Source organism: Saccopteryx bilineata, chromosome 7 (genome assembly GCF_036850765.1).
Source record: "Saccopteryx bilineata isolate mSacBil1 chromosome 7, mSacBil1_pri_phased_curated, whole genome shotgun sequence".
Lineage (NCBI taxonomy): Eukaryota > Metazoa > Chordata > Mammalia > Chiroptera > Emballonuridae > Saccopteryx > Saccopteryx bilineata.
The window spans coordinates 100,198,320-100,225,900 of NC_089496.1; the positions used below are offsets into that span (position 1 = coordinate 100,198,320).

Consider the following 27,581-nt stretch of genomic DNA (forward strand, 5'->3'; position numbering starts at 1 on the left):
AGGGACTCTGGAGAATGGATTCAAGAAAGAAAGTGTAGATATAGGGAGCCCAGTGAGAAGCTGTTGCAGTGGTGCAAGGTTGTGAGAAGCAGTCAGATATGGGCTTTATCTTGAAGGCAGAACCAGCAGGTTTGCTGATTGATTGGAAGTGGGAACATGGGGAAGGCCTAGAAATCTGAGGATGACTTCTAGGCTTACGGCCTGAGCAGATAGATGAAATGCTTCTGCTTCCGGAGACTGGAAAGAGGTTTAGGGGATGGGGTGAAAATGTTGAAAATTGAGACTTTTGTTTCGCACAAGTTGTCTGAGTTCCCCACTAGACATCCACTGTAGACCCTTATGTTAACGCATCCAACATGCATATCTCTGTCTTCGTTGCCTGTTGCTACTGTAACAAATTTGCCACACACTTAGTGGTTTAATACTAATTTATTCTCTTTGAGTTCCGAAGGTCATAAATACAAAGTCAAGGTGCTTCAAGGGCTGTGTTCCTTCTGGTGGCTGCAGGGGAAAATCTATTTCCTTGCTTTAGGTTGCCCACATTCCGTGGCCTTTGGCCCCTTCCTCCACTTCAAAGCCAACAGCCTAGCATCTTCTCTGTTCGCCAACCTCCTGCCTCCCTTTTGAAAGGACCCTTGAGGTTACAGCAGCCCCACCTGGATAAACCAGGATAATCTATCTCCCCATCTCAATATCCTTAATTTACTCCTCTCTGCAGTGTCCCCTTTGCCACGTGGGTAACAATATTCACAGGTTCCAGGGATTGGGATATGGCCATCTTGGGGTGGAGGGAAGTATGATTTAGTTTACATTTTTCTTTACTTCTTTATCCTCAAAACTTGGAGCTGAAAATAGCAATGTGTCCAACAACAACAACAAAAAAAACAAAACAAAAAAAACTGCATTTCACAGACCTATTAGCAGGTAAAAGTGACAAGAGCATTTTCCCAAAGGAGACTGTGTAGCAGATGCTGGTGGTGGCCACCTGTCCCTACCTCGGGCTAACCTCTTCAGTGCAGGGGTCTACTCCCAAGTTCCAATACCTAGCTAGGTTTTCTACATAATGGGACCAATGATACCTGTACCCTGCATAGGATACACAAGGGAAAAACAGAAAAAAACACCTTTGTTGAATGCTGACTGTGCTACATGCTTTTTATATGTATAATCTTATCTTGTGATTATAAGATTATACATATAAAAAGCATGTATAATCCCACCCATTCTGAAGATGAGAAACTGAAACTAGCCAGCGTCTCTCAATGGCCGCCTCGCAGAGCTGGTTCAAACCCAGCTACACCACGAAAGAAAAAGATTAAAATGTTGTATGGTCATTTCTAAAGGCGATCAAAGAAGATAAAATTTATTAGCCACTTCCTCTTTCCCCCTAAAAATCTTTAATATAAATGAAAATACACCGAAGGCCCTATGGAGGCCGGGGGCCACCGAGCAGGTCTGAGAGCGGCCATTCACGTGAGCTTGCTTCTCTCTCAGGATTGTTGGGCGGCCATGCAGGACTACGTTCCTGGCGTCACCTTGTTGACGACAGCTTCATTGCGGATAAATAAATACATCTCCCTGGAGCTTGTTGGGATGTACAAATATGCTAGGGAAGCCAGGCTTCTGTTTCCTTACCGAGCACAAAGGACTCCTTTCTACCACCCTCAGGAGGACGTTGAGACGATATGAATGTGTGTCAAGCAAGGGAATTGCTTCAATGGTAGTCACTGCAGGAGGCCAAGATTGGGCTGACACTGTTCTCAATACATCATTGTGACTATGGTCCAAAGTCTGGTAGGAATTTTTTTAAAATATATTTCCGTGTGTGTGTGTGTGTGTGTGTGTGTGTGTGTGTGTGTGTGTGTGTGCTAGACAGCTGGAAGGCCACAGGCATTTCTGTGCCAAGCCACAAGATGACTGGAAGCCCCGGGACTTCCCCTGGGCTCCCAGCTTCCATTTCAACTTGGGGCGAGAGTAAAATTTGCCCTAAGCTTAGAAGTTGGGGAACTTCCTGTTGGGTGACATGTCAAGCAGAGCTTGTACTTTCATTCTCACCTGGTATATGCAGCACAGAGTGAGCAGCGGTGCCTTCAGGAAACCCAGGGAGAGGGTACTCTGCTGAGAACGAACCAGTGACCTCCCGGCTTCCAGTAAGTACCGTTGATGTGATTGGTGTGGGTTCTCAGGGCCATGGTGATCTGGCAGTGTAATTGAGTGCAATTGCTGGCATGGGCTCTTTCCTCAAAACCTTCGTGGGCTGTACAGTCAAAGGGAAACTCTTGATAACACACTCTTCAGATCCCAGGGGACATTCCAATGACCAGGTTAGGCAACAGCGAAAGTGGGTAGATCCTCCTGGATGAGATCGAAGAGCCAAATCCGAAAGGCTGTTTTGTCCAGAGGGAATGACAGGCAATACAAGCAGAGCTCTGAAATAATTTTTCTTTCTTAGATAGGAGGAACAGAAAATGGTTCAGACACCAGCTCTCCAGTTAGAATTCTGACTCTCTTCTTAGTTATGTGATCAAAGACAAATGCTTAATCTCTCTGGGAAGTGCCATTATCTATAAAATGGTTATTGTATCACTGTAAAAATAGTGTAAGCTTTATAGTATTGTTAAGTGATATATATATAAATTATATATATAACATATATATAAATCTAAGGAAATTTCAGATAGATGAGTTTGCTTATATCAGCATTTATATATAATATATATATAAATATATAAATGTGTATGATTAAGGAATTGCTATGAGTCATTCATGCCTTAGGAGAAAATAATGAGTTTATACAGAAGGAAAAGGGAAACAGGGAAGGAGAAATGACAGTATGCCCATGGATGGTAAAAGTCCCTGGGCCACCTCCTATTTTCCTGGGACTGTCCTGGCACTGTCCTCTTCCGTGTGCTTCCTTCTACTGTGAGAGTTTTCTTAATTCAAGGTCAATTGGTCTCCGATACACTCTTGTTCGAAAGACCTCACCTGTCCCGAGGCCCTTTACCCTTTGGGATTCCCCTTCTCTTGGGCCCCGTAAGGATATGGCATTGTGAACGGGGAGACTCAGGGCCAGTTCCACCCTGTCTGCCTCCGTCCCCAGAGTCAGGCAGCCTTGGGAACGAGCCACTCAGGCGGCTGAAGCAATGTAGAATGCCTTGGTCTGGCTCTTCAGTTCCCTCTGGACAAAGTGAGTTCCTGGCCCAAACTAGGGCTTGTCTTGGGCTGGGCTTGCTCTTAACCAGAAATGCTTTCTCAGCAGTGCTTGCTCCATGGCACCCAGCCTTTGCCCTGGTCTTATCTGTCCTGCCCTGTGTCACTTCCTTCAGGGGTTTTTTTGTTAGAGCAGGAGCTGACAAAGTCCAGGGAAGCTGCTCCTTCAGCCATCTTAGCAACACCTCCACAGAACTGCCACAGGTGAGCCCTGCTAGGACATATCCTTGTTGCCATGACTACCACCAGCCCTGGGGGGGGTTGGGGGGGAAGGCAGATCACTCATCTCATCCACATGCCTGAGCACCATCCTAATACTTGCTGGTCAAGGGGCTAACGAAAGAGGCACACTATTGTTTGGGGACTAACCACTCTTAATCCTTCCTTTTGCCAGGTGAGAACAGCCAGCCACAATGGAATTCAAACCTCAGAAGAGCCCAGGTACCCAAGGGGCATACTCTCAGAAGGAAAAATCTTTTTCTTGAAAATAGTGACTTAAGTCCCATCAACCTAACCAGGATACAGAATATGGATTTAGTAGGAATAGCAGGTGGCATTCTGGGACAAGGATTCTTGGTTGGGAGAATGTAGTAGCAGAAGCTATTGGATTCAGTTCATTCTGTTTTAAGAGCTCACCTGCCTAGAAACTTGGCACTTTCTCATTTTTATGGGCTGATCTGTTCCATTTGTTTCATGTTCCTTTGTTGCTCAGAAATGATACTAAAAACAAACTATAGCCCAGAGAGAAGACTGGGGAAAATTTCCTTAAGACTTATATGAAATTTCTCACTTGGAAGAACTGCCTAAATTGTTATCAGGGCTTATTGTGGGGGTAACATACAGTGTATTGTTCTAACACTCATATTTACATAGATTATTGCAGGTGCGTGGTTTAGGAGAGCTGAATTTAGAACAAAGTAATGTAGAAATCAAATGCTCTGAAAAATTCAATTCAAAATATTTTAAAGTATCTATTCAGAGGACCTATCATTCATAAATCACCATGCTTCCTGCTGCAGAGCACATACAGATTAACCAGTTAGAGTCACGGTTCTCAGGGAGTTTGTAACTGGTTGGGACGTTACAATAAACACGTGCACATCGCTGTGTTGGGACTCATGATAGTGCTATGTGAGTCTGGAAGAGAACAAGCATTCACGTAGCTGTGGGCATCGAGAGAAGATTGAGGGAGGAGGCATTTTAGCTGGGCACTAAAGGATGTGTAGCCTTTTAAAATAGATGGGAACAGAGAGCGCATCCCAGCAGGAAGGATAGAATGAGCCAAGACCGTGGCCGGGTTAGAGGCAGGATGCGTTGGGAGCGGACTGCAGCTGTAAGGCAGGCCAGGAGAGAGCAGAGGGTGAGGCTACAGAAATGTTGCACCATATTGGGCCAGACCTTGACCTCATACAGCCATTGAGCACAGAGTGGTGTGATAAGGTTTGCATTTTACATTGGTCATATTTCTGAAGCGGCTTTATTGGAGGTATAATTTACATACAATAAACTGCACACATTTCAAGTGAACAGTTTGATAAGTTTTTCCACGAGTATATGAAAAAAAGCACCACAGCCACGACAGGGAACACAGGCAGCACTTCGGAAAGTTTTCTTGTGCCTGCGTGTGGCCAGTCCCTCCAGCACCCAAGACTTGTCGCTCTGCTTTCTGTCGCTCTAAGTTCATTTATATTTCCTAGAGTTTTATACAGATGGAATCACACTCAATGCACTCTTTATTTTTTTCTGGCTACTTGCACTCAGCATAGTTCTTCTGAGATTCATCCATGTGGTTGCCTGTGTCAATAATTTGTCCCTTTTTGGATGGGAGAGTATTTTGCCGAATAGTTGTATGTGGACATGCCTCAATTTGTTGACTTATTCACTTGCTGCTACCAATCTTTGCCTGTTACAAAGGAAGCTGGTATAAACTTGTGTGTATAATTTTTTTTCTAAAATTATACATCCTTTTAACTAGGCGTAGAATGACTAGGTGTGATAAGAAGATATTTAACTTTCTTTTCCAGATTTGTTTGTTTAATTTAAGAAAAAAACCATTATCGAGGTATAATTGGTATACGGTAAGCTGACACGCTTATAGTCTACCATTTGATAAATTGACATATGTTGGCACCTGTAAAACCACCAACAAAATCACTATAAGAGGCTACTTCATGTCCATTAGGATGGGTACAGGTCAAAAAACTGGAAAATAACAAGTATTGATGAGGACATGAAGAAATTAAAACCCTCATACACTTCTGGTAGAATGTGAAAAAAATTTTGGTGGTTCTTCAAAGTCAAACATAGAATTACGATAGGATCCCTCAATTCCAATCCTAGATATAGACCTCAAAGAACTGAAAACACAACCTACCCACCGGCCCCACACGTTTTCTTTCACTTCCCTTCCCTTCCCCCCTTTCATGTGCCCACACCTCCCCAGACAACCACCAATCTTGCTTCTTGTCCATAAATTACTTCGCCTTTTATATACTTTTATATAAATAGAATCACACATTATGCACACTTTTTGTCTAGCTTCTTTCACTCAGTATAATTCTTTTGAGAGTCATCTATGTTTTTGCATGTGTCAAGAGTTCATTCCTTCTTATCTCTGAGTAGTAGTCCATGTTATGAATGTGACTTGTGAATTCATTTACCTGTTGATGAACATCTGGGTGGCTTCTAGTCTTTGGCTTTTTCAAATAAAGCTGCTATGAATATTCATGGAAAGTTTTGTATAGTCATATATTCTTTTACATAAGAGTATAGTAGTTCTTAAGCTTTTTTTAGGGGGAAAAAAACTAAGGAAAAATAAGATTAAGCATTTTAAAGTGAACAATTTAGGGCAGGCGTGGCCAACCGTTTTTGTCCCAGGCCAAATTAGAAAGAAAATTTTTTTCACGGACTGGACAAAATATTAAAATGAAAAAATGTTAAATACAAAAAACGATTCATTTAAGTAAACAAAATTTTATTATGTAGCCCTGGCCAGTTGGCTCAGTGGTAGAGCATCGGCCTGGCGTGCAGAAGTCCCAGGTTCGATTCCCAGCCAGGGCACACAGGAGAAGCACCTATCTGCTTCTCCACCCCTCCCCCTCTCCTTCCTCTCTGTCTCTCTCTTCCCCTCCCGCAGACGAGGCTCCATTGGAGCAAAGATGGCCCGGGCGCTGGGGATGGCTCCTTGGCCTCTGTCCCAGGCGCTAGAGGGGCAGAGCATCGCCCCCTGGTGGGCAGAGCTTCGCCCCTGGTGGGCGTGCCGGGTGAATCCCGGTGGGGCATATGCGGGAGTCTGCCTGACTGTCTCTCCCCGTTTCCAGCTTCAGAAAAATACAAAATACAAAAAAAAAAATTATTATGTAAGTTATGAATAAATGTAAATGAGTGAAAAAATTTAATATACAATATTATTTTAATAAAAATATAATTATATACCGTATAAATATCCAAACTGTATCACAATCAATTGAAACAATATTTAATTAATAAAATGAGCTTGAAAGGGTTATATTGCAAATAAAACAATTATTTCGTTTTATAAACAGCCTGGACATGTTTTCAGTTATCAACTGCAGCTATTGTCTATGCTACAATGCCACTTGATTCAGCACACTTGACCACAAAAATAACGAATTGTTTGACCTTGGGTGCGCACTGGCAAACTACGCCTAAAAGAATGTGGGTTTCACATCGCCGCTAAACGTCAAACAGTTCATACTGAGTACAGACGAGTACAAAAGTTGTAAATCTTTATAATGGAATTTTTTTTTTAAATAAAGAAGTATCGCAAATCCATTCGACCAATTATTGGAAGTTAACCCTAGATTAGTCGCATGTGGAATTCTTTTTCATGTATCACTATCTTCTTAAATATCTCGATTTCCAGTAATCAAAAATGCTTCTGCTTCTGAGTAGCTGAGATTTTAAAGTAGTGGAGAATATTAAAAACTTAATCGTGTGCCACATAAACTCATCCTGCCTGTGGGCCGTATGTTGGCCATGCCTGATTTAGGGGCTTATAATATTATACATTTACAGTGTTGTGCAATTATCATTTCTAACCAACTCCAAACACTACCATCACTCCAGAGTAAAAGCCCTTACCCAATAAGCAGTTTCCCCCTTCCACATTCCCTGCCCCCAGCCTCCATCAACCAACAATCTATATTCTATCTGTATGGATTGACCTATTCTAGGTATTTTATATAAATGAAACCATATAATATGTGATTGGTTCTTTTACTAAGCATAGTATTTTTGAAGTTCATCCATGTTGTAGCATGTATCACTACTTCATTCCTTTTTGATGACTGAATAATATTCCATATTCCATTGTATGTATAGACCACAATTTGTTTATCTATTCACCTGCTAATGGACATTTGAGATGTTTCTACCTTTTGGCTATTGTGAACAGTGTTACTGTGAACCTGTGTGTACATATACTTGTTTGAATATATGTTTTCAGTTCTTTGAGGTCTATATCTAGGATTGGAATTGAAGGATCCTATCATAATTCTATGTTTGACTTTGAAGAACCACCAAAATTTTTTTCACATTCTACCAGAAGTATATGAGGGTTTTAATTTCTTAACATCTTCATCAATACTTGTTATTTTCCATTTTTTTTTACCTGTACCCATCCTAATGGACATGAAGTAGCCTCTCACAGTGATTTTGATCAGCATTTCCCTAATGACTGCTGCTGTTGCTCAACTTTTCATATGCTTATTGACCTTTGATATAACTTCTTTGGAAAAAGATCTATTCAAGCCCTTTGCCCATTTTTCAATTGGGTTGTTTGTTTTTCTGTTATTTCATTGTAAGAGTTCTTTATATATTCTGAGTACTAAAATCTTATTCTTATTAGATATATAATTTGTAAATATTTTCTCCCATTATATAGGTTGTGTTTTCACTTTCTTGATATTGGTGCACAAAAGTTTTAAAATTTGGTGAAGTCCAATTTACACATTGTTTCTTTTAGTATCCATGTTTGATGTCATATCTAAGAATCCATTGACAAGTCCAGAGTCATCACAATTTACCCCTCTGTTTTCTACTAGTTTTATGGTTTTAGCTCTTTTATTAAGGGCATTGATTCACTTTTAAGTTAATTTTTTTCTATAGTGTTATACAGGGCTCCAACTCTATTCTTTTGCACATGGATACTCAGTTGTCCAAGCGCTATTTGTTGAAGGGACTAGTCTTTCCTCAATGAATGACCTTGGTGTCCTTATTGAAAGTCAGCCACTGATATATGGGTTTATTTCTGGGCTCTCGATTCTATGTCATCAGGCTGTGTACTAGTACCATATTCTTCTGATCACTGTAGTTTTGTACTACAGTGTGAGTATTCTAATTTTGTTCTTTTTCTAGATTGTTTTGGCTTTTCAGAGCCCCTTGCAATTCTATGTGAACTTGAGGTTAGGCTTGTCCATTTCTGCAAAACTGTCATTGAGATTTCAGCAGGAATGTCATTGAATCTATAGCTGTAGATCCATGTTTATTTTTTGCACATGGATATCCAGTTGTTCAAGCGCCATTTATTGAAATGGCTATCCTTTCTCCATTGCATGGCCTATGTATCTTTGTCAAAAATTAGTTGTCTGTCTATGCATGGGCTTATTCCCATAATATCTATTTTGTTCCACTGATATATTTGTCAGTCTTTATGCCATGTTGTTTAGATTGTCTATATAGCCTTATAATAGTTCTTGAAATCAGGTACTGTTAGTGTTCTAACTTTGACTTTTTTCAGAGTTATTTTGGCTATTCTAAATACTTAGCATTTTCATATAACTTTTATAATCAGCTTTGTCAATTTTAAAAATCTGCTAAGTCTATAGAATGTTATTAGAGATTTCTAAGACCAAATTTTCAAAAATATCAGTATTTATTCCACCCTCTAAGTTTAACAGCACCAAAGAGTAGTACCTCTATCACAGGCAGATTGAAGACTGGCTTATTCTGCAAATGATAAAGGTTCAAGTTTCCTCTATTTTTAATAATAGCTACTCTTTAGTGCGCCCTGAGGCATGCCAAGCCCCATATAGAGCAGTTTCCATGCATGAGCTTCTTCAATCCTCACCACAAATTTATCAAGTCAAGGCTACAGATGAGGAAATTGAGGTAAATGTAGAGAGTCAAGGTGCTCTATAAACATCTGTTCAGTAACTAAATCTATGAATTTTTCCAAGGTCACACAACTATGAAAGGAGCTGAAACCTGTTATATTGTTTCCTTCTGGTTTTTTTTTTTTCTTTTTTCTTTGCTTGGGGGGCTTTGGGGCGAGCAGATAGAATTCCTGCAGATGGAGGGGAGAGCAGACAGATGAGGACATTTGCCCAAGAATTAACTGAACCCTAGCAGGATGGTCACACAGCTATGTCACCTAACCCTGTTTTTGTGGATAAAGAGGTCTAACTCTTTAATCAAGGCTGCCTTTTGCAAAACCAAGAATAAACACCTATCGTCTGGATGGGAAAGCAAAACCAAACTCGTTTGCAAATGTTGTTTTTAATAGTTTATTTTAACAACACTTGTGTGTTCTAAATAATGAAAGTAGTTTATATTTCTTGCAGCTGTTTTGGAAAATGTAAAAAGATCAAAACTGTGATTATTTCCACACTTACAAAGAAGCATTTATTATTTTGGAAATCCCTGCAACCACTTCAATCACCACCTTGTTTTTTTATAGCAAGCGGTTTGGCTTTTTGTTTGCTAAGCCAGAGGGCCAGGCAGAATTATCGTGTTCCTGTGGCTGGTGACGAACTTTTCTAACATCTAGAGAGCCAGCAAAGTGCTTCCGAAACAGAGAACACAACACGTGTGAGCTGGAACAAGGTGCTTCCACATGCTGTCTGGATGAAGGTCCCCACTGTGGGTGACTAAGAATCACAAATAATGTACTTCATCTTTAGGTCTTTTGTTTTCCTGGCCAATTATAGATGTTTGGTCTGTTTGTTTGTTTTTTATATAAATTTTTATTAATTTTAATGGGGTGACATCAATAAATCAGGGTACATATGTTCAAAAAAAACATGTCCAGGTTATCCTGTCATTCAGTTATGTTGCATACCCATCACCCAAAATCAGATTGTCCTCCATCATCTTCTATCTAGTTTTCTTTGTGCCCCTCCCCCTCCTTTTCCCCTCTCCCTCCCTCTCCTCCTCCCCCCGCCCTCCGCCCCATAACCACCACACTCTTGTCCATGTCTCTTAGTCTCATCTTTATGTCCAACCTATGTATGGAATCATGCAGTTCTTGGTTTTTTCTGATTTACTTATTTCACTCCGTATAATGTTATCAAGATCCAACCATTTTGTTGTAAATGATCCAATATCATCATTTCTTATGGCTGAGTAGTATCCCATAGTGTATATGTGCCACATCTTTATCCAGTCATCTATTGAAGGGCTTTTTGGTTGTTTCCACGTCTTGGCCACTGTGAACAATGCTGCAATGAACACGGGACTACATGTGTCTTTACGTATCAATGTTTCTGAGCTTTGGGGGTATATATCCAGTAGAGGGATTGCTAAGTCATACATCACTGAATAACCTGAAGACTTTTCCAGAAGTAAACAGTGTTTTCCAACTGAGGCAGTTCTTTTCAGAAATTTACAGGGAACAAACTGAGTTCTGTTCACCTTTCTCTTATTAGGTAAACAATTTACATCTAATTATGAAAATAAAGTCTGCAAACAAGATTACTTTATTAAATCACCACCTCCTCAGCTTTTCTCCTCAGTAGTAAGTATTCAGTAGGATTTTAACAGGCCTCCCACCAGCCTCCTGAGCAGTTTTTAAATCCTTTCTCTTTCTCTGAGATTTAACTGAGATGCCAAATGGTTTCCTTTTGCAGACCTCTTGGAAAAAGCGGTTTTTTGTTCTATCCAGGAGTGAGGAAAAGGCCTTTCGGCTTTCCTATTACAAAGACCATCACCCCCGAGGTTTCATTAAAATTGATCAGTATGTATCCAATTGAGAAAGAGTTTATACCAACCACCACAAATGTGTTGCGTGCAAATTGAAATGTAAATCATTAGTGAAAGAAGCCAGGGCTCCATGCTTATAATATCTGTTGCTGAAAAGAAGCTAAAATGGGGAACATTTGAATACAAAAGCATTAAATAATTATTTCATATTGTATATTCTAGTTGGTAAATGATTAATAAGAATTTAGTTACAAAAGACTTTGATTCACTTAATTTATAGACGAGAGAGCAAAGGATCATTTCATTAAGCCAAGATAGATTTTATAAATATTTAGACTTTTTTTTTGCCTTGAAGGAATTATGTACAAAACATTAGAAAACAGAATTTGTAGAATCAAGCATCCAACTGAAATAGCGATTTTTGAATTGAGTTTTGTGCTAAACAAAGTATTTGATGGACCAGTTTTCTTCCTCATTTTGTGTTTGCAACTGTTTCGTACCTTATGGCTCTTTCTAACAGAAGTGCCAGTGTAGAAGTTGGCATAAGCAGCCACGAAAAAATGCAGTCTGTACAGAAGATGTTTAAATGCCGCCCAGAGGAGGTGATGTCCATCAGAACCACTGCCAGAGACTACTACCTCATTGGCGATGACAGGTGAGTGCTAAGATAATGCAGTGTCTTGAGTGCAAAACAAACAGAAACATTTTGAAACAATAAACATGCTTAGAACAGAAACCTCAGGTCACACTCTTAAACCCCATCTTGGCCGTCTTCATTATTTGTTAAAATACCTTGAATAGTCACTGTTCATTTCCTAGGGCAGCCATAACAAGGCACCACACCCTGCATGGCTTAGAACAGGGGTCCCCAAACTACGGCCTGCGGACTGCATGCGGCCCCGTCCGCACTTCTGGAAGGGGCACCTCTTTCATTGGTGGTCAGTGAGAGGATGCATCCTGTGCTCCTGGAGTACTGTATGTGGTGGCGCCGCAAAGCGTGGCGTCGCTCACGTACAGTACTACTTCCGGTGACATGGGTCACACACATCACGGCTCCGGAAGCGTGTCATATCACTTGTTACAACTAGCAGTGACAAATATGGAACCGGACGTTGACCATCTCATTAGCCAAAAGCAGGCCCATAGTTCCCATTGAAATACTGGTCAGTTTGTTGATTTAAATTTACTTGTTCTTTATTTTAAATACTGTATTTGTTCCCGTTTTGTTTTCTTACTTTAAAATAAGATATGTGCAGTGTGCATAGGGATTTGTTCATAGGTTTTTTTATAGTCTGGTCCTCCAACGGTCTGAGGGACAGTGAACTGGCCCCCTGTGTAAAAAGTTTGGGGACTCCTGGCTTAGAACAACACAAAAGTATCATTTCACTGTTCTGGAGTCTGAGTCCGAAATCAAGCAGCCGCAGGACCATGCTCACTCTGAAAACCCTAGGGAAGACCTGGTCTGGGCCTCTCTCCTAACTGCTGGTAGCTCCTTGGCTTGTAGCAGCATAAACTTCAGTCCTCACGTGGCATTCTCCCTGTGAGCATGCCTCAGTGTTCAGTTTCCCTTTATTTGTCATGTTATTATTATTATTATTATTATTATTATTTATTGAGAGGCAGACAGGAAAGAAGAGAGGGTGAGAAGCTTCAACTTGTAGTTGCTTTCACTTTAGTTTTTCATTGTTTCTCGTATGTGCCTTGACCCTAGCAAGCCAGCATCCCCTTGCTCAAGCCAGCGACCTTGGGTTTTTCATGCCAGTGACCTTTGGGCTCAAGCTAGTGAGAATTGGGATCATGCGGACGATCCCCCACCCCCACCCCCAGTTCAAGCCAGCAACCCCATGCTGACAAGCCCACACTGAGAGCCAGAGACCTTGGGGCTTCGAACCTACGACCTCAGTGTTCTGCGTCAATGCTATATCCACTGTGCCACCACCGGTCAGGCTCAATTTCCCCTTTTTTATAAGGACACTAGTCATTTTGGATACCAAATGGTTAGGATACCACCATACTTCAGATGTTCTCTTCTTAAATAATTACATCTGTGACAACCTGACCCAATTTCCAAATAAGGTGACAATCTGAGGTCCTAGGAATTGGAACTTCAAATTATGAATTCTGTGCAGGGTGGGGGGTGGGGGAACACAATAACCTATAACAGTCACCATCTGTTACACCAGATGTGTACCAGTAAAAGAAACCAATAGGCAAACATCAGTATGAGCTACCTGTGTGAGGAGTGGGGGGGGGGGGCTGTGCTCATCCCTGAAGGAGTCCTCAGTTCTAAGAAGGTGCCTAGTGGATTCTCCATAGATGATTATCTGTTTGACAGAGCAGCGGCCAAAGTCAGGGGAGGAAGCTGCACGGAGGAGGCAGCGAGTGCTAAAGCCAAAGTATGAAGAACCTTGATCTCTTTCAGGTGGACCCAGAGGCTTTAAAAAGCTTTCTTTTAAATTCTCATGAGCATCAGCCCTGGCCGGTTGGCTCAGCGGTAGAGCGTTGGCCTGGCGTGCGGGGGACCCGGGTTCGATTCCCGGCCAGGGCACATAGGAGAAGTGCCCATCTGCTTCTCCACACCCCCCCCCTCCTTCCTCTCTGTCTCTCTCTTCCCCTCCTGCAGCCGAGGCTCCATTGGAGCAAAGATGGCCCGGGCGCTGGGGATGGCTCCTTGGCCTCTGCCCCAGGCGCTAGAGTGGCTCTGGTCGCAGCAGAGCGTCACCCCTGGTGGGCGTGCCGGGCGGATCCCGGTCGGGCGCATGCGGGAGTCTGTCTGACTGTCTCTCCCCGTTTACAGCTTCAGAGAAAAAAAAAAAACTCTCATGAGCATCAACAGAAAAGAACAGGTGATTGCTGTAAACTTTCCCCAGCCCATCTCCATAAACACACAGTCCCGGAAGGGAGGCGCACCTGGATAGCAACACATAAATGGTGTCTACAGGTTACAGGGCTGGCTCAGCAACACAAAAGAAATCAGTGCCAAAGCCCCCGAACCCTGCGAGCAGCGCTGTTGTTTTCTACTTTTCTTCCCATGTCTCTGCGCTCTCCTCACTGAGGTGGCAGGAGGGTTCATTCTAGCGTGGGAGTGTGGGAGAGGCAAGGAGCCAGGAGGTCATTGAAGCTACTTAGAAAAAAATCCTCATTTCCCCGCTCCCTGCTCCCACTCCTGTCCCAACCTGAATAAAAGAACCCTTCTCTGGTTCAAAAGGAGCGAAGGCGCTATTGTTGCCACATGCCAGCTGAAAGTTTATTCCTATCCACAGGGAGAAGATTAAAGACTGGGTCTCACTCATGTCATCATTTTGCCGGGACATTGAAGCAGCACGCTGGAATACAGAGGTGACTGTCACTCACACAATACCAGGGCACCTGAACACAGCCCCCTTTCACCAGGAAACAATGGCAGATTTTTTTTTTCCTCCTTAGCAACTGACATTAATACAAGAAAAAAAATATAAGTGAGAAAATGTACATCCTTATTATTTTTATGATTAACAACGGGGAAAAAATACTTTTGTGTTTTGCAAGAGAGCTAAAAGAGAGATACTTCAGGTTTTCATTATGGAGGTGGGAGAAGTGAAAATTAACTGTGGCTTTTTTTTTTTTTTTAACGGCAGCTGAAGCTGCAGTATTTTTCATCATTGTTATTCAAGGTACATAACAGCTACCTTTGGAATGACTAAGTCTAGAGCAGTTTCTATAAAAATGCTTTTCATTTATTTTGCATTTTTAATAGCATGGCTCTCTGATGGAAAGGCTAGTGACTTTAAGTTTTTCGTTTACTTCCTAAGAACCTTTGCTAATTCACACAAGTGCTTTTGAAGGAAAAGACCCTTATAAATGAAACTTTGGCCTCCAGGTGTTGTTTCCACGTTTTCTCGGTTGTTCTCTGCTTCCAACAAGAGCAGAAGCCAAGGAGGAAAGGAAAACAAGTTGACTCTAGTTATTAGAACAAAGGGGTGGCTGCAGGGAGCCACAGGGTTGGACAGCTCAGTGGAAGGCATTTCTGAAGGCCATGCTGAGAGTCCTCAGGGATTTGGAAATGGGGGAGACAGGATCTCCTCGTGTCTCAGAGAGAACTCTGGCCAGCAGCATTCATGTCAGTGGTGAAAGACCAGAGGCAGGGAGCCCGGGGAAGAGGCTGTTGCTTCATTCCGACAGGAGTTCATTCATGTCCTGATCCCAGTGTTGCTTTCTCATAAGCAGGCGAAATTCTCATGGGACGATATAAGCTTCCTTTCAGACCCAAGCTCTCGCCTCGGTTCTTCCAGCTCGTGGGAGACTGTCAGCCCCACCTCACCAAGAAGTACTACTCTCCCCGACATGGTAATCAGACTCGCCTCGTCTCTCTCAGGATGCATGCCTGGGAGTCAACTGATGCTTCAAATGTCCCTCCAATGTATTTGACACCTTCCTCAAACCCAGCCCACCCTAAGAATGATTCTTAGCCCCAGGGTTTATCCTATACCTAGCCTAGTGGCCGTACCACATGTGAGCCTACTGCTTGCCCTACCCACCTCTAAATGGATTCATCCATTCTGGATGCTCCTCCATATCCACCTGGGCATGTCGGGAGGATCCACCCCACCCCCTCAGCTAAACAGAAGGCTGGCTGGTAACCTTTTCCTCCTTTCACACACGGAACAGATTATCTCTGTAAAAAAAAAATTGCCAAAACACCAGTTGATTTCCTGCCATATCATCTGTACTCCTCAAGCAAAATCAGAATTTTTACTAATTTCCCTCATTTATGCAGATCAGCCTTGCTTCTCATGTGTGTGTGTGTAATTTCATCTTCATTTCTAATGAAATGAATTTGAAGAAAAAAAATACATCTGCCCCTTAAAAGTGATTTGTAACTGTAGTCTCAGTTCTCTTGGATTTGTAATCTTTCCACCTTTGGCTCTTATTACCAAATGGATTATCTTTTTCTTCTGCCATAAATACTATTTTGTCCCTTAGAGATGTAACCATGGACATTCCCTTCTCCCTGGGTACCAGGCACTTCTTACGATGGCATAGCTTCCTGGTTTTATCTAGTTGGAAGTTCTCCAACTATTTTAAAAGCTTTTTATAGCTTGTCAAACTCACCAAGCCAAGCCCTGACAGGGTGTGTGTGGGAAAGGTGACAGGAAACAGGGCTGGGGAGACTCACCCTTTTCAGTAATTGCCTCTTGCTCGTCACTCATCAGACCCCCTCCTCCCCAAAGATGTCATTGGTTGTCTTGCCTTTTACACTAGGGACTCCAATCCAGAGACTTTTCCATCAGCTCCAGCTAGCAATACCTCCATCTTGTTGGGATTTGTTGTTGTTGTTGAAAATAAATTAGATCCCTTCTTCATCCCCAACTCAGCCTGATCCAGCTCCATAAAAAACTTGGAGCTGGAGAAATGGACACAACTTAAATGTATCTGTGTTTTTTAAATCACTTTCTTTCTAGGACTTCCTACCTAGAGAACATTCAGGTCCTTTCAAAACCCACTGTTCTAAGGCATTGTTCTTAGAAGAATGAAATTGTACTATTTTCGTGCCTCACAAAGCAGCTACTTTAATAGATATCTTGTATCGTGGGGAGGGCAGACAGTAATTGGTTGAACCTAGGTCACCCTGAAGCCTATAATTCATACTGTCACATGATCAACGCTACAAAGTCACATTGCTATGAAAACACTAGAACTTGTGAGCAGAGCACAAAGGAAAAATATTGAGCAGGAAGAGAAAAGTTGTGATACTTTAACTCTGGGCTAATAATTACCTTCTCAGATGGACTTGGCAAAAACTAGAAAAAAAAATGGGGGTGGGGGACTTTAGTGGAGCTTAGTGACTTGGATACCACCCACTGGGGAGAACTACTTGTTCTGACTTACAGGTCCCAGTGGTAGAGGAAAGCCTGAGAGATGAGCTTATATTTTCACATTATCAGGGGTGACTCAGACTCAAGAGGCAACTTCATGTTGTGTGGGATTTTGGTTGTAACCTTGAAAGACCCTCTGATCTTCCCCACCCAATTAATCTATTATGGCTTTCCCGGAGAACATATGGTTTAATTCTGTCTCTTGCAAAGAAAATGAAAAGGCATTAATTCTGTCTTCATCTCTTTATTCAGCATTTAATGGAAAAAAGTTCTCCAGGACTCAGACAAAGTCATCTACCACGTCTTTTTCCAGAAACCGCTCAAGGCACAGAAGAAGAGAGTCATTATCTTAGTCCTCAAAGTATTCTTTTAGAGGTAACCCCTTCCACTTGTTAATCATCTATTCCTTCTACAAATACTTGCTGAGCCCCTGCCATGAACTGTTTCTGAGGCATTGGGCCGGTTCATTGGAACACTGAATCAGTGATCAGACACAGGTGATGTGCTCAATGATGACATTTGAATAGGAACCAACCATGATACAAGACTGAAAGGGCTCCACACTGAAGAAAGATGTTCACAAAATGCCCAGAGTGCACACGGGTGGGAGTCAGGGGAGCTGACTTCCAGACAGAAGATCGGGGAAGTTCCAGGGAGATGACTTATGATTTTACTTGATAGGCAAAACTGGGACTTGGGGAATTAACTTGGGGAGTCTTTCTGCATTCTGGGCAGAAACAATCATATGAACACAGGTCCTTGGGTGATAAATTGTGTAGTGTGTATCAACCAGTCTATTGATCCATTGGAAGCCCCTACGGAGTGCCCTCTGGGTGCTAGAATGGTACTACTTACTATACTAGGCATGGAACTGTATCTTCTGCCCTCAGAGCTCACAGCTGCACCAGTTATCACATGATAATGCTACCCAAGAGGTATGAGCAAAGAGCTCTGGAACCAACAGAAAAAAACAGAGATTTTTCTCTCTCCACTGGAGTCAGGGAAGGCTTTAGAGACAAAATACCCTTTGATAAGCATATAGCAAATAGCTCAGGTGGGCTGTACCCTAGAGTGAGTGAATGGTGTCATGGACAATATGACACACACAAAAAACCCCAGACCGTGATTGGGTCTTAATGCCAAGTTGACTTCATTCTGTATGAAGTCAGCACAGGCAGTGGTGGCCTCTGAGATGGGAAGTTGCAAAACCCAAATTAATTTCCTATGAACCCAGAGCTTATATTTGTGGTGGATGATCGCAGAGAATGAAAATGGAAGGTGGGAGACAAAATTAGAGAAAGGGGAGCATTCAGCATTTTCCAGACTGGGAGTTTTCTACAAGATGGTGACAGGTGTTCACATAAAACAAGCATTTTGGGATCAAATTAGTTCCAGAAACACCAAGTTCAAGTTAGTTAAACAAGCTGCTTAACTGCAGAATTCTTGGAGCCTTTAGTATGCAGTGATGCATTATAAATATCCAAATCGGATACAACACACAGCATCTCCCAAGTTCGGGGGACCACAGGATCCTTTTCTCACCACAATATTTTTATGGGAGGGTTCCCTAGGACACGGTGATGGCAACTAATTTTTTATGACAGTCCAGTCCAACCAACTAGTCAGTGGTACTGAGCATTAGTTATGTGCCCTGCACAGGCTAGGTATTTTGTGGGATGCAAAATATAGTAAAGCAGATAAAAACAGAGCTAAAAGACCCTTTTTTTCTATTACAGTTTGCATTCAACTTAACAGACTATTTTGTATTAGTTTCAGGTGTATAACATACTGACTAGAAACCCACATGCTTTACAAAGTGGTCTCCCCAATATTCCAAGCACCACATACAGTCACCACATTAGTGACCGTATTCCTCATGCTGCATCCCTGTGACTGTCCTGTAACTACTAATTTGTACTTCTTGACCTTCACCTTTCACACCCAGCCTTCTTATCCCCCCTCCCCTCTGGCAACCATCAGTCTGTTCTCTGTATCTATGAGTCTTTTCTATTTTGTTTGTTCATTTCATTCTTTAGATTCCACATATACGTGAAATCATATGGTATTTGTTTTTCTCTGGCTGATTTATTTCACTGAGCATAATACCCTCTAGGCCCTTCCATGCTGTCACAAATGGTAAGATTTCATTCTTTTATGGTCAAATAGTATTCCACTGTGTGCATGTATACAACCTTTTAGCTACTCGTCTACTGATGGGCTTCTCTATATTGGCTATTGTAATTAATGCTGCAATGAACATAGAGAGTGAGTGTATTCTTTCAAACTAGTATTTTGGGTTTCTTCACATATTTACCCAGAGATGGAAGCTAAAAAACCACTTAAAAATTAAGTACAAAACTGCGCAGTGGAAGGCCAGAGAAGGGAGAGATTGACACTGGCCAAGGTGATCGGGAGGGGCTACAGCATCTTAGCTGGGCCTGAGCACAGCTTCATTGGGCAGAAGAGAAAAGCGGCATTCGTGGTAAAGGAAACTGCGTGAAACCGGGCACTAGAAGAGCACCAGTTTGTAGGGGTGTAATGGGAAGACTGGCTTGACTGGGGTGAACTGTTCCAATTACGAGTTGATGCTTAATGTGTAAGGTAGGCAATGGAAAGCCCTTAGGGTATTGAGCAACCATTGCCCCAAAGGACTGTCTTAGTCCTAAGGGACTTGCTGAGAACCTGTCCAGGGCAGTATTTTCTAAAACCCTTTGCTGCCTTCTGAAATAACTGGGGTCATCTGTGGACTTAGCAGCCTGAGGCCAGCTCTGCATTGTATCTGAATCTTTGACCCAGCCAGGGGACACGTCTTCACAGTAGCACTGGTTGGGAAAAAGAATTCACGTCCCTAAGTGCCTACTAATAAAAGAGAAAAATAAATAGCAATTTAGCTCAATAAAACACTGGCATCAGGAGCGTGAGGATCCAGGAGAAGGAAACAGACTCTGAGTCTGCCAGGAGCTTTGCTAGACCAGTCCTTCTGTCCATCCAGGGGTGGGTGCACTCGCTGTTCCAGGGCCCAGGGCCCTCATGTAAGGATACCTGGCTCATCAGTAGGCTTGCATCCTTACATGTATTCCTCTTGTCTGTAGCTGGATAATATTATTGCTGCCAATGACTCTGAATCTGGTGAATCCATTGAACCTGGTCATCCAGACCAGGCCTCCAAGAGACGTGAGCGTCATTACATGTCAATGAAATCCTGGTGAGTAAAACTGCCATATTTTAAAAATTACTTTTAACTAATATCCTGTTCCAGAAAACTACTCTTGAAATATTAACACAAAAAAATTGACATAGACCAAATTCTACATATTGTTCGGTAATCTCAACACAAGAAAGGGTGCAATTGGTGTCTCTCCCCACAGAAAGCCATTAATGACACCCTCGGCCATTTTTCTGTCTCCTGAGGGTGTTATTTTCTGTTTTGCATTTATGTCTCCCACATTTTCATGTCCATCTCCCAGCCTTCCCAGTGCAAAACTTGGTTTTGACATCATGTTCACCTGTCAGTGGGAAGTTTGTTGGGTTGTAGTCCACCTGTGACTGTGATTGTGATGGTTGGACATGCCTATTCGGTGTCTAAATCAGAGAGTTGTAAGTAGACATGCTTAAAAAGGGCTTGTGTTCACTTTTTCTACTCTAGTGTTTTCCAAGAGACAACCGATGAGTCTACTGATAGCAAAGAGGAACCCCAGACCCTTCCAGAGACCCAGGACGGGGGGCTCCCCCTACAAGAACCAGGCTCCAGAAGCAGCTCTTGCCTGTCACCTGCCGAAACGGAAGCCCGGACCCCAAATGACAAAAGGGCGTCATCCTCACTAACTGTTGTGCAGTTGTCTATATTAATCAAGTAACGTTCCAATTTCTCAAACTCTGTGGGCCCTTTCAGCAAGGCAGGTGTTCTTTGTTACTTAGAATTCAAATTTTAAAGTGGTTCCTAAAAGAAATCTCAAAGTCAGCCAAGAATCTGACCAGCTTCCCTACTCACTGGTGTGGTGGCCAAGCACAGTGAGTAACAAAGCTGGAAGCAAAGCAGTCCCCTGGGCAGTGGGGGACATTTTCAAATGTTTTGTTTTCTTTTTTTAATCTGCCTTGGCTAGTATTTCAGTTCCTGGAACATACTGATCTGGGGAGCATGTCACCCAGTTTTTACTGTTAAAATTATGGGCAATCAAATCACAAGAGGTTTGTTCTAGACTGGGAGGAGGAGGACATATAGGAGTTAAGTGGTCCCAAGAGCATTTGACAAGATTGTTCTCAATTTTAACTCTTTCCAGTGCCTTCTTCTAGGGCCCTGGTCGGCAAACTACGGCTCGCGAGCCACTTGCGGCTCTTTGACCCCTTGAATGTGGCTCTTCCACAAAAGACCACACGCGGGCGCTACTTCGATAAGAAATGTACCTACCTATATAGTTTAAGTTTAAAAAATTTGGCTCCCAAAAGAAATTTCAATCGTTGTACTGTTGATGTTTGGCTCTGTTGACTAACAAGTTTGCCGACCCCTGTCTAGGGCAGTGGTGGTCAATCTGGTCCCTACCGCCCACTAGTGGGCGTTCCAGCTTTGATGGTGGGCTATAGCGGAGCAACCAAAGTATAAATAAAAAGATAGATTTAACTATAGTAAGTTGTTTTATAAAGATTTATTCTCCCCTGGCCGGTTGGCTCAGTGGTAGAGCGTCGGCCTGGCGTGCAGAAGTCCCAGGTTCGATTCCCGGCCAAAGCCCACAGAAGAAGCATCCATCTGCTTCTCCACCCCTCCCCCTCTCCTTCCTCTCTGTCTCTCTCTTCCCCTCCCGCAGCCAAGGCTCCATTGGAGCAAAGATGGCCCGGGCACTGGGGATGGCTCCTTGGCCTCTGCCCCAGGCACTAGAGTGGCTCTGGTAGCGGCAGAGCGACGCCCTGGAGGGGCAGAGCATCACCCCCTGGTGGGCAGAGCGTCGCCCCTGGTGGGCATGCCAGGTGGATCCCGGTCGGGCGCATGCAGGAGTCTGTCTGACTGTCTCTCCCCGTTTCCAGCTTCAGAAAAATACAAAAAAAAAAAAGATTTATTCTGCCAAACTTAGCAAAAATCCAACATAAAGTACTTGGTAATTATTATTATTATATGCTTTAACTTGCTGTAACTCTGCTTTATAAATTTTATAAAGTAAAGTTACTTCCCTACTTTATAAATCACCATTACTGTGGAACCGGTGAGCGGTTAGAAAATCTTACTACTAACATAGATACAAAAGTGGGCAGTAGGTATAAAAAGGTTGACTACCCCTGGTCTAGGGGATCATTTCCAGCAGAGAAATGAGGAAACTGCCCTGCTGTGGACAATGACATGACCAATTTAGTCCATTTTTTTTCTCCCTTCTCATGGTCTCCCATCCATTGCCACAGCCTTGGAGGGGTGCGGGAGGGCATCAGTGGATTCTTTTCAGTCACTTCAATTCATTTTCTTCTCCAAATGTTTTGGATGATCTTTAACTGTAAAATGTCGTCTCACGTGTAAGAGGCCAGAGTTGACCCAGAAAGTCCAGTGGAGAGCCAGAGACAGTTGCCTGATTTGACTTCTACAAATGTTTTATCTCACAGTAACATTCCCGATGAAAGCCACGTGGAGAAACTGAATGTGTTCCTTTCTCCTTATGACATCACCAATTATTTGGCACTCATAGAAGCTGCAGGACGAATATGGTAGGTCAGAGACCTGAGGGTTATTGATTATAAACTGGGTTGGAACATATAAAGACAACAATTATACCCTGAAACATTGTAGGTGGCAAAGCTAACCGGAGAGCGTGGACTGTTCTTCTGCTCCTGTAGCAAGTCTTTGAGGCAGAAATAGAATATCATTGTGTGGGAGAGTCAGCCAGGAGGAGGGTGGCTACAGGAGGACCCAAAAGTCCAGGAAGGAGACAATTTCTGGTTTCTTCAGGGTGAGAAAAAGGGGAATGGAACATGTGTGATCCAAAGGAATTGTCTCAATCAATGAGCAATGAGTATTTGTGAATGAATCAAGTTAGTGGAGCCAACAAGAATCTAAGATCTAAAAGGAAAAGACACACCAGGGTCTAGACTTCTAGATACCAGCTAAAAACCTGCTGGTCAGGGGCAAACACAACAGACTCTATGACTGAGAATGTTCTCGGAAGCAATCTCTGTTTACTTGATGCTAATTCTCTTAAAGACTTTGTAATTCATCTCGATGATTACATTTTTACAAGGGAAGAAAGCCCTTTGATGTACAATAGATGTTTCATACCAGTTGCCTTAGTTCTATAAGGAGGAACCACAGCCTGGCGTTGTTTTCCACATGTCCCACAAGCTCAAGCTCAATAATTAGCTTGTCTAAACCCATGGACTTTTCTGTACCCAGGCTTTCCCATTAATTTATTTGTTCATTAGCTAGTTATTGTATAATTGTTATGTGTTCACTTTCAGTAAATACTTATTGAGCACCTTCTGTTTACTTGGAGTTATGGGGTTATAAACATTTTTCATAAAGACAGCCCCATACTTCTGGTAAAATAAAGACAGCCACATAAGCAAGGATGTATTAGACGCATTTTATTTAAACGCCAATGGGTGCAGCGTTCGCACACAGTGCCATAGGAACCGGAGTGGGGGAGGAGTGATTCATTAAAGCCAGGCAAGTGAAAAGGAGGAGGGCTTTTTAGATGCGTTGGAAGAAGGGTCAGGCTCCCACGGTGGTGAAGAAGAAAGAATATTCCAGACAGATTAAGGAGTTCAAGTACTGCAGATGTGGTACAGCAACAGCTAAAGAACTAGTGGTGGGAACAACAGCATAGAGCGAGGGGCCCCATCCGCGTCCCCATCCGTGCCCCTGAACCACCAGGGAGCGTGGTCTCACGCTTGTGCCGGACACTGTGTTCCCCCTGCAGTGTGGCTCAGTGGGAAGGCCCCCCGCGCCTGGGATGCTTATTTTTTCACGGAGATCACGTTTTGGCCGTGAATGACCTGAAGCCCCACAACCTGGAAGAGGTCTCCTTGTTTCTCAGCCGGTCTATCCAGAAGGAGGTAAGCCCTGTTGACCTTGGCGGCCCCCCCTTTGGCCCCACCCCCTTCTTCCAACATGCTTCCTCCTTCCGCATCTTTGAATTTTTAAGAAAGGACTTAATATCCATTTTAACATAAAGAATAAGTCAGGAATGGTGGGCGTGGGAGTGCAGAAGGATTGTTTTCATCACCCAGATAATCATGTTAGTGAACAACCCAGGCTTCTCAAAAGCCTCCTGATCCGCAGGAGAAAAGGGGCAGGCAGACTGAGCACAGGGGAGAGGCTGCGTCCCCTCCCATGCAGGTGACTCAGCGGTAACTGCGGTCAGCGACGCCCAGGCTAAAAGCCTTTTCTTGGAGCTGCTCCCAGGCCAGAACCCGCCTCTTTGCTTCAGAGCCGAGGCCCAGATCTTTGGGTCAGAGCATTGTTTGGTAACTTCTCAAAAGGTTCAGAAGAGGTTATGGACCACCTGGCCCCAGGGTGGGTCTTTGGCAGCGGAAAGACAGTTCCCGGATTGTTGGGCTGGGCCCCTGAAAGCTCTTTGCCACCGCACAAACGCCTACCTTATTCTTCTGAACCCCAGTCCAGTGTCCTCTTCTGTGGGGCACCTTTTCTGGCCTCCCTCAGATAGTTTACCCATTCTTCCCGTATGCTGCCGCGCCCTCTGTCCATATCTCAGGGCACACGCTGTGCAGTAACTAGCACCTCAGATGCCTGATCTTGAGCTCATTGACCCAGGCTGAGGCCATTTTTGTAGCCCTAGGACCTAGTACAGCATCCAGAATACAGCATAGAGATTGTCAGTGCGTGAATGAATAAAAGAATGAGTCCTTGTTCACCCACTGATTAGTAATGTATCTTTGATAACTCACTCGTCCTTACTGGTTTTCCATTTAGATAATAGGGGTCATACCGTTTGGCTAACCAACAAGGTTATTGTGTGAGGTGGAAGAGATAAGTTTATGACATATAATCATAAACTGTCAGAGCTGGAAGAAATTTGAGAGATAGTCCTGTGCAGTGGTTTGCAGAAATTTTAAGCCAATGAGTTGTTTCTTCAAAAAGAGCTAAGAGGGAAGACCTTGTTCTTTCCAGTGTGGACCTGCCCTTGTTTTCAGCACCTGAACCAAGCAGATTTATTCTATGTCCTCGAATGGACTCAAGGGGGGGTGGGGGTCGGGATGGGCAAAGACATGAGAGGAGAAAATGTGAGGTTTTAAATGGAGGGGACAAGAAGCTAGATTTTGCAGAAGATACACGATTTTCTCCCTGTCTTGCCAGGATCTGTTTCTGTCTGGTGGTCTCATTTCAGTTCTCTAGTATCCAGAGGCTTTGTAGTTCTTGGTTCAAATGGGCCCACTGGACACCATGGATGCCATTTGGAATCTGCCCTAAAAGCTCCGGCCACTGGATGCCAGAGAATAAAATGCCACCTTCCACCTGACTATGCAAGCCGTCCTGGCTGCCTCTGCCCAGAGGGTAGAGTTCATCTCAGGACTTTCTTCAAAACCACCGTCCAGGCCCTGGCCGGTTGGCTCAGCGGTAGAGCGTCTGCCTAGCGTGCGGAGGACCCGGGTTCGATTCCCGGCCAGGGCACACAGGAGAAGCGCCCATTTGCTTCTCCACCCCTCCGCCGCGCTTTCCTCTCTGTCTCTCTCGTCCCCTCCTGCAGCCAAGGCTCCATTGGAGCAAAGATGGCCCAGGCGCTGGGGATGGCTCTGTGGCCTCTGCCCCAGGCGCTAGAGTGGCTCTGGTCGCAACATGGCGACGCCCAGGATGGGCAGAGCATCGCCCCCTGGTGGGCAGAGCGTCGCCCCTAGTGGGCGTGCCGGGTGGATCCCGGTCGGGCGCATGCGGGAGTCTGTCTGACTGTCTCTCCCTGTTTCCAGCTTCAGAAAAATGAAAGAAAAAAAAAAAACAAAAAACAAAACAAACAAAAAAAAAAAAAAAACAAACAACAAAAAAAAAAAAACAAAAAAAAAAAAACCACCGTCCAAGGGTGGCCATGAGGACAGACTGAGAACAAACCACCCGGAGGAGAATCTTTAGTCATCGAAGTTTTTCTTTCTTTCTTGTGTTTTAGAAAGTGAAACTCACCATTGGCCGGATCCTGAACTCAGAGAAATTCCATGCTATCGGCTGTATGTGTCCCTTAAAATACCAAGGTGTTGTACCTGTCCAACTGGATAAGTCTGAACTGGGGAGGATACTGAAGAGGAGTCCAGCCATTAAAAAGAGTCAGCAGAAAAGAACTGGAGAGTAACATGCTGGGACCCAGTGAAGGGCTGAGGATGGGACCCGGGCCCTGTAGGGGGTCTGCCACTTAATGCTGTAGCATTGATACGAGGTGAGCCAGCACACCTCTCTGAATTTCCACACCTGCATCTTAACAATGGGGGTAATTATTCCCTGACTGGCTGCTGCATCAGGGACGTGAAGACGGCCAAGTGGGATAATGACTATGGAACACAGTGGAAATATAAGGCCTGATCTCAGACTTTGTTCCAAACACCACGGACAGAGGTTGGGTAATTCCCTCATCAAAGATGCGCTGTGTGTCCTGTGAGGTCATGAGCCACACAGTCCCTTCTTTGTTTGGGAATGGACGGTTGGAAATACTCATTCCAGGAAGGCAGGAGTCCCGAGAGAGATGTGATACCAAATCAGCCTTCCCAGACATCTTCCTGCTACTTGTCATGCCCATGGTCCAGAATGCTGGGACGAAGGACAACACACATATACAAAGAACAAAACAATCAAGAAGAAAAGAAAAATAAATAAATAAAAGTAAACAGAACACTGAGACAGAGCGGCCCTTGGATTCAGTAATCATCTGGCCCCTTTAAAGACCCTGTAACTATTCTAGGAGTTAAAGCTTTGTTAGGTCATAGCCAGCAAAGATCTGCTTGCTCTCTAAGTGATACAGAACTGCTTAGCACTTCTATGTTTGGAAGGTCTTAGCTAATTAATGCATTAACTAATTAACCCTGGAAGGCCAGGAGAGTCCAATCCTTTTTCCTACATAGGAAAAGAAAGGCAAGGGAACTCGGGACTAGCCCGATCCAGGAATGTTAGAGCAAAAAGGGGCTTCAGAAAATACAGGGGTGGGCAAATGCAGGTTTATAGTTGTTCAGATGGAAAATAATGTGATAATTAATAAATAACAATACAAGAATAAACTGTCACAAACCTACTTTGGCACACCTTGTGTATTTCACCATGCTGTGATTTTGTGTGGGACGAAATCAAGGCTTCAAATGTGGGACGATATACTTCCTCCGTGGCTCCCAGTTTCTTCACTGTTTAGTGGCGGAACCAAGAATCCAAAACCAGCTCCGAGAAACGGCTTCCCTGATCCTCACTTTGGATTTGGATTTAGATTTGCAAAGACCTTCAGCACATAGAGGAGACATTCAAATACAGTTTCATGTTCTGTTACCCGGATAGTGCAGAAAGTATTAATGTTTTTCATTTATATGCTCTATTAGACTTACTGTTTCTTTTTTTTTTCTTTTTTAAACTAGATTGGAATTAAGACCCCCCCCCCAGTTTTATTGAGATGGAAT

The 27,581-nt window shown here is 43.3% G+C and overlaps 1 protein-coding gene across 5 annotated transcripts; it reads left to right on the forward strand.

The window, feature by feature from the left end:
• Positions 1-1,872: 1,872 nt before the first annotated feature.
• Positions 1,873-27,438, forward strand: PLEKHS1 (pleckstrin homology domain containing S1). 5 transcript variants are annotated; one of them, XM_066239689.1, is made up of 14 exons: positions 1,873-2,150; positions 3,327-3,414; positions 3,605-3,651; positions 10,878-10,966; positions 11,079-11,185; positions 11,672-11,806; positions 14,415-14,490; positions 15,355-15,477; positions 17,259-17,381; positions 20,099-20,211; positions 20,653-20,859; positions 22,590-22,691; positions 23,900-24,035; positions 26,099-27,438. In XM_066239689.1, the coding sequence occupies exons 3-14, from the start codon at positions 3,624-3,626 to the stop codon at positions 26,276-26,278; spliced, it is 1,419 nt and encodes a 472-aa protein (XP_066095786.1). In that variant the 5' UTR covers positions 1,873-2,150; positions 3,327-3,414; positions 3,605-3,623; the 3' UTR covers positions 26,279-27,438. The 5 variants fall into 5 exon arrangements, with proteins under 5 accessions (XP_066095786.1, XP_066095788.1, XP_066095787.1 ...); XM_066239691.1 differs by having other exon boundaries at positions 15,358-15,477; XM_066239690.1 differs by having other exon boundaries at positions 3,347-3,414.
• The last annotated feature ends 143 nt before the right edge of the window (positions 27,439-27,581 follow it).

What these genes read in the sequence shown, in the direction of transcription:
- PLEKHS1 (XM_066239689.1), top strand. Translation starts at nt 3,624, where the DNA reads ATGGAATTCAAACCTCAGAAGAGCCCAG. An exon ending in CAGCACGCTGGAATACAGAG is followed by an intron (nt 14,491 to 15,354) that starts GTGACTGTCACT and finishes CTTTCTCATAAG; the next exon opens with CAGGCGAAATTCTCATGGGA. An exon ending in GAAGCTGCAGGACGAATATG is followed by an intron (nt 22,692 to 23,899) that starts GTAGGTCAGAGA and finishes TTCCCCCTGCAG; the next exon opens with TGTGGCTCAGTGGGAAGGCC.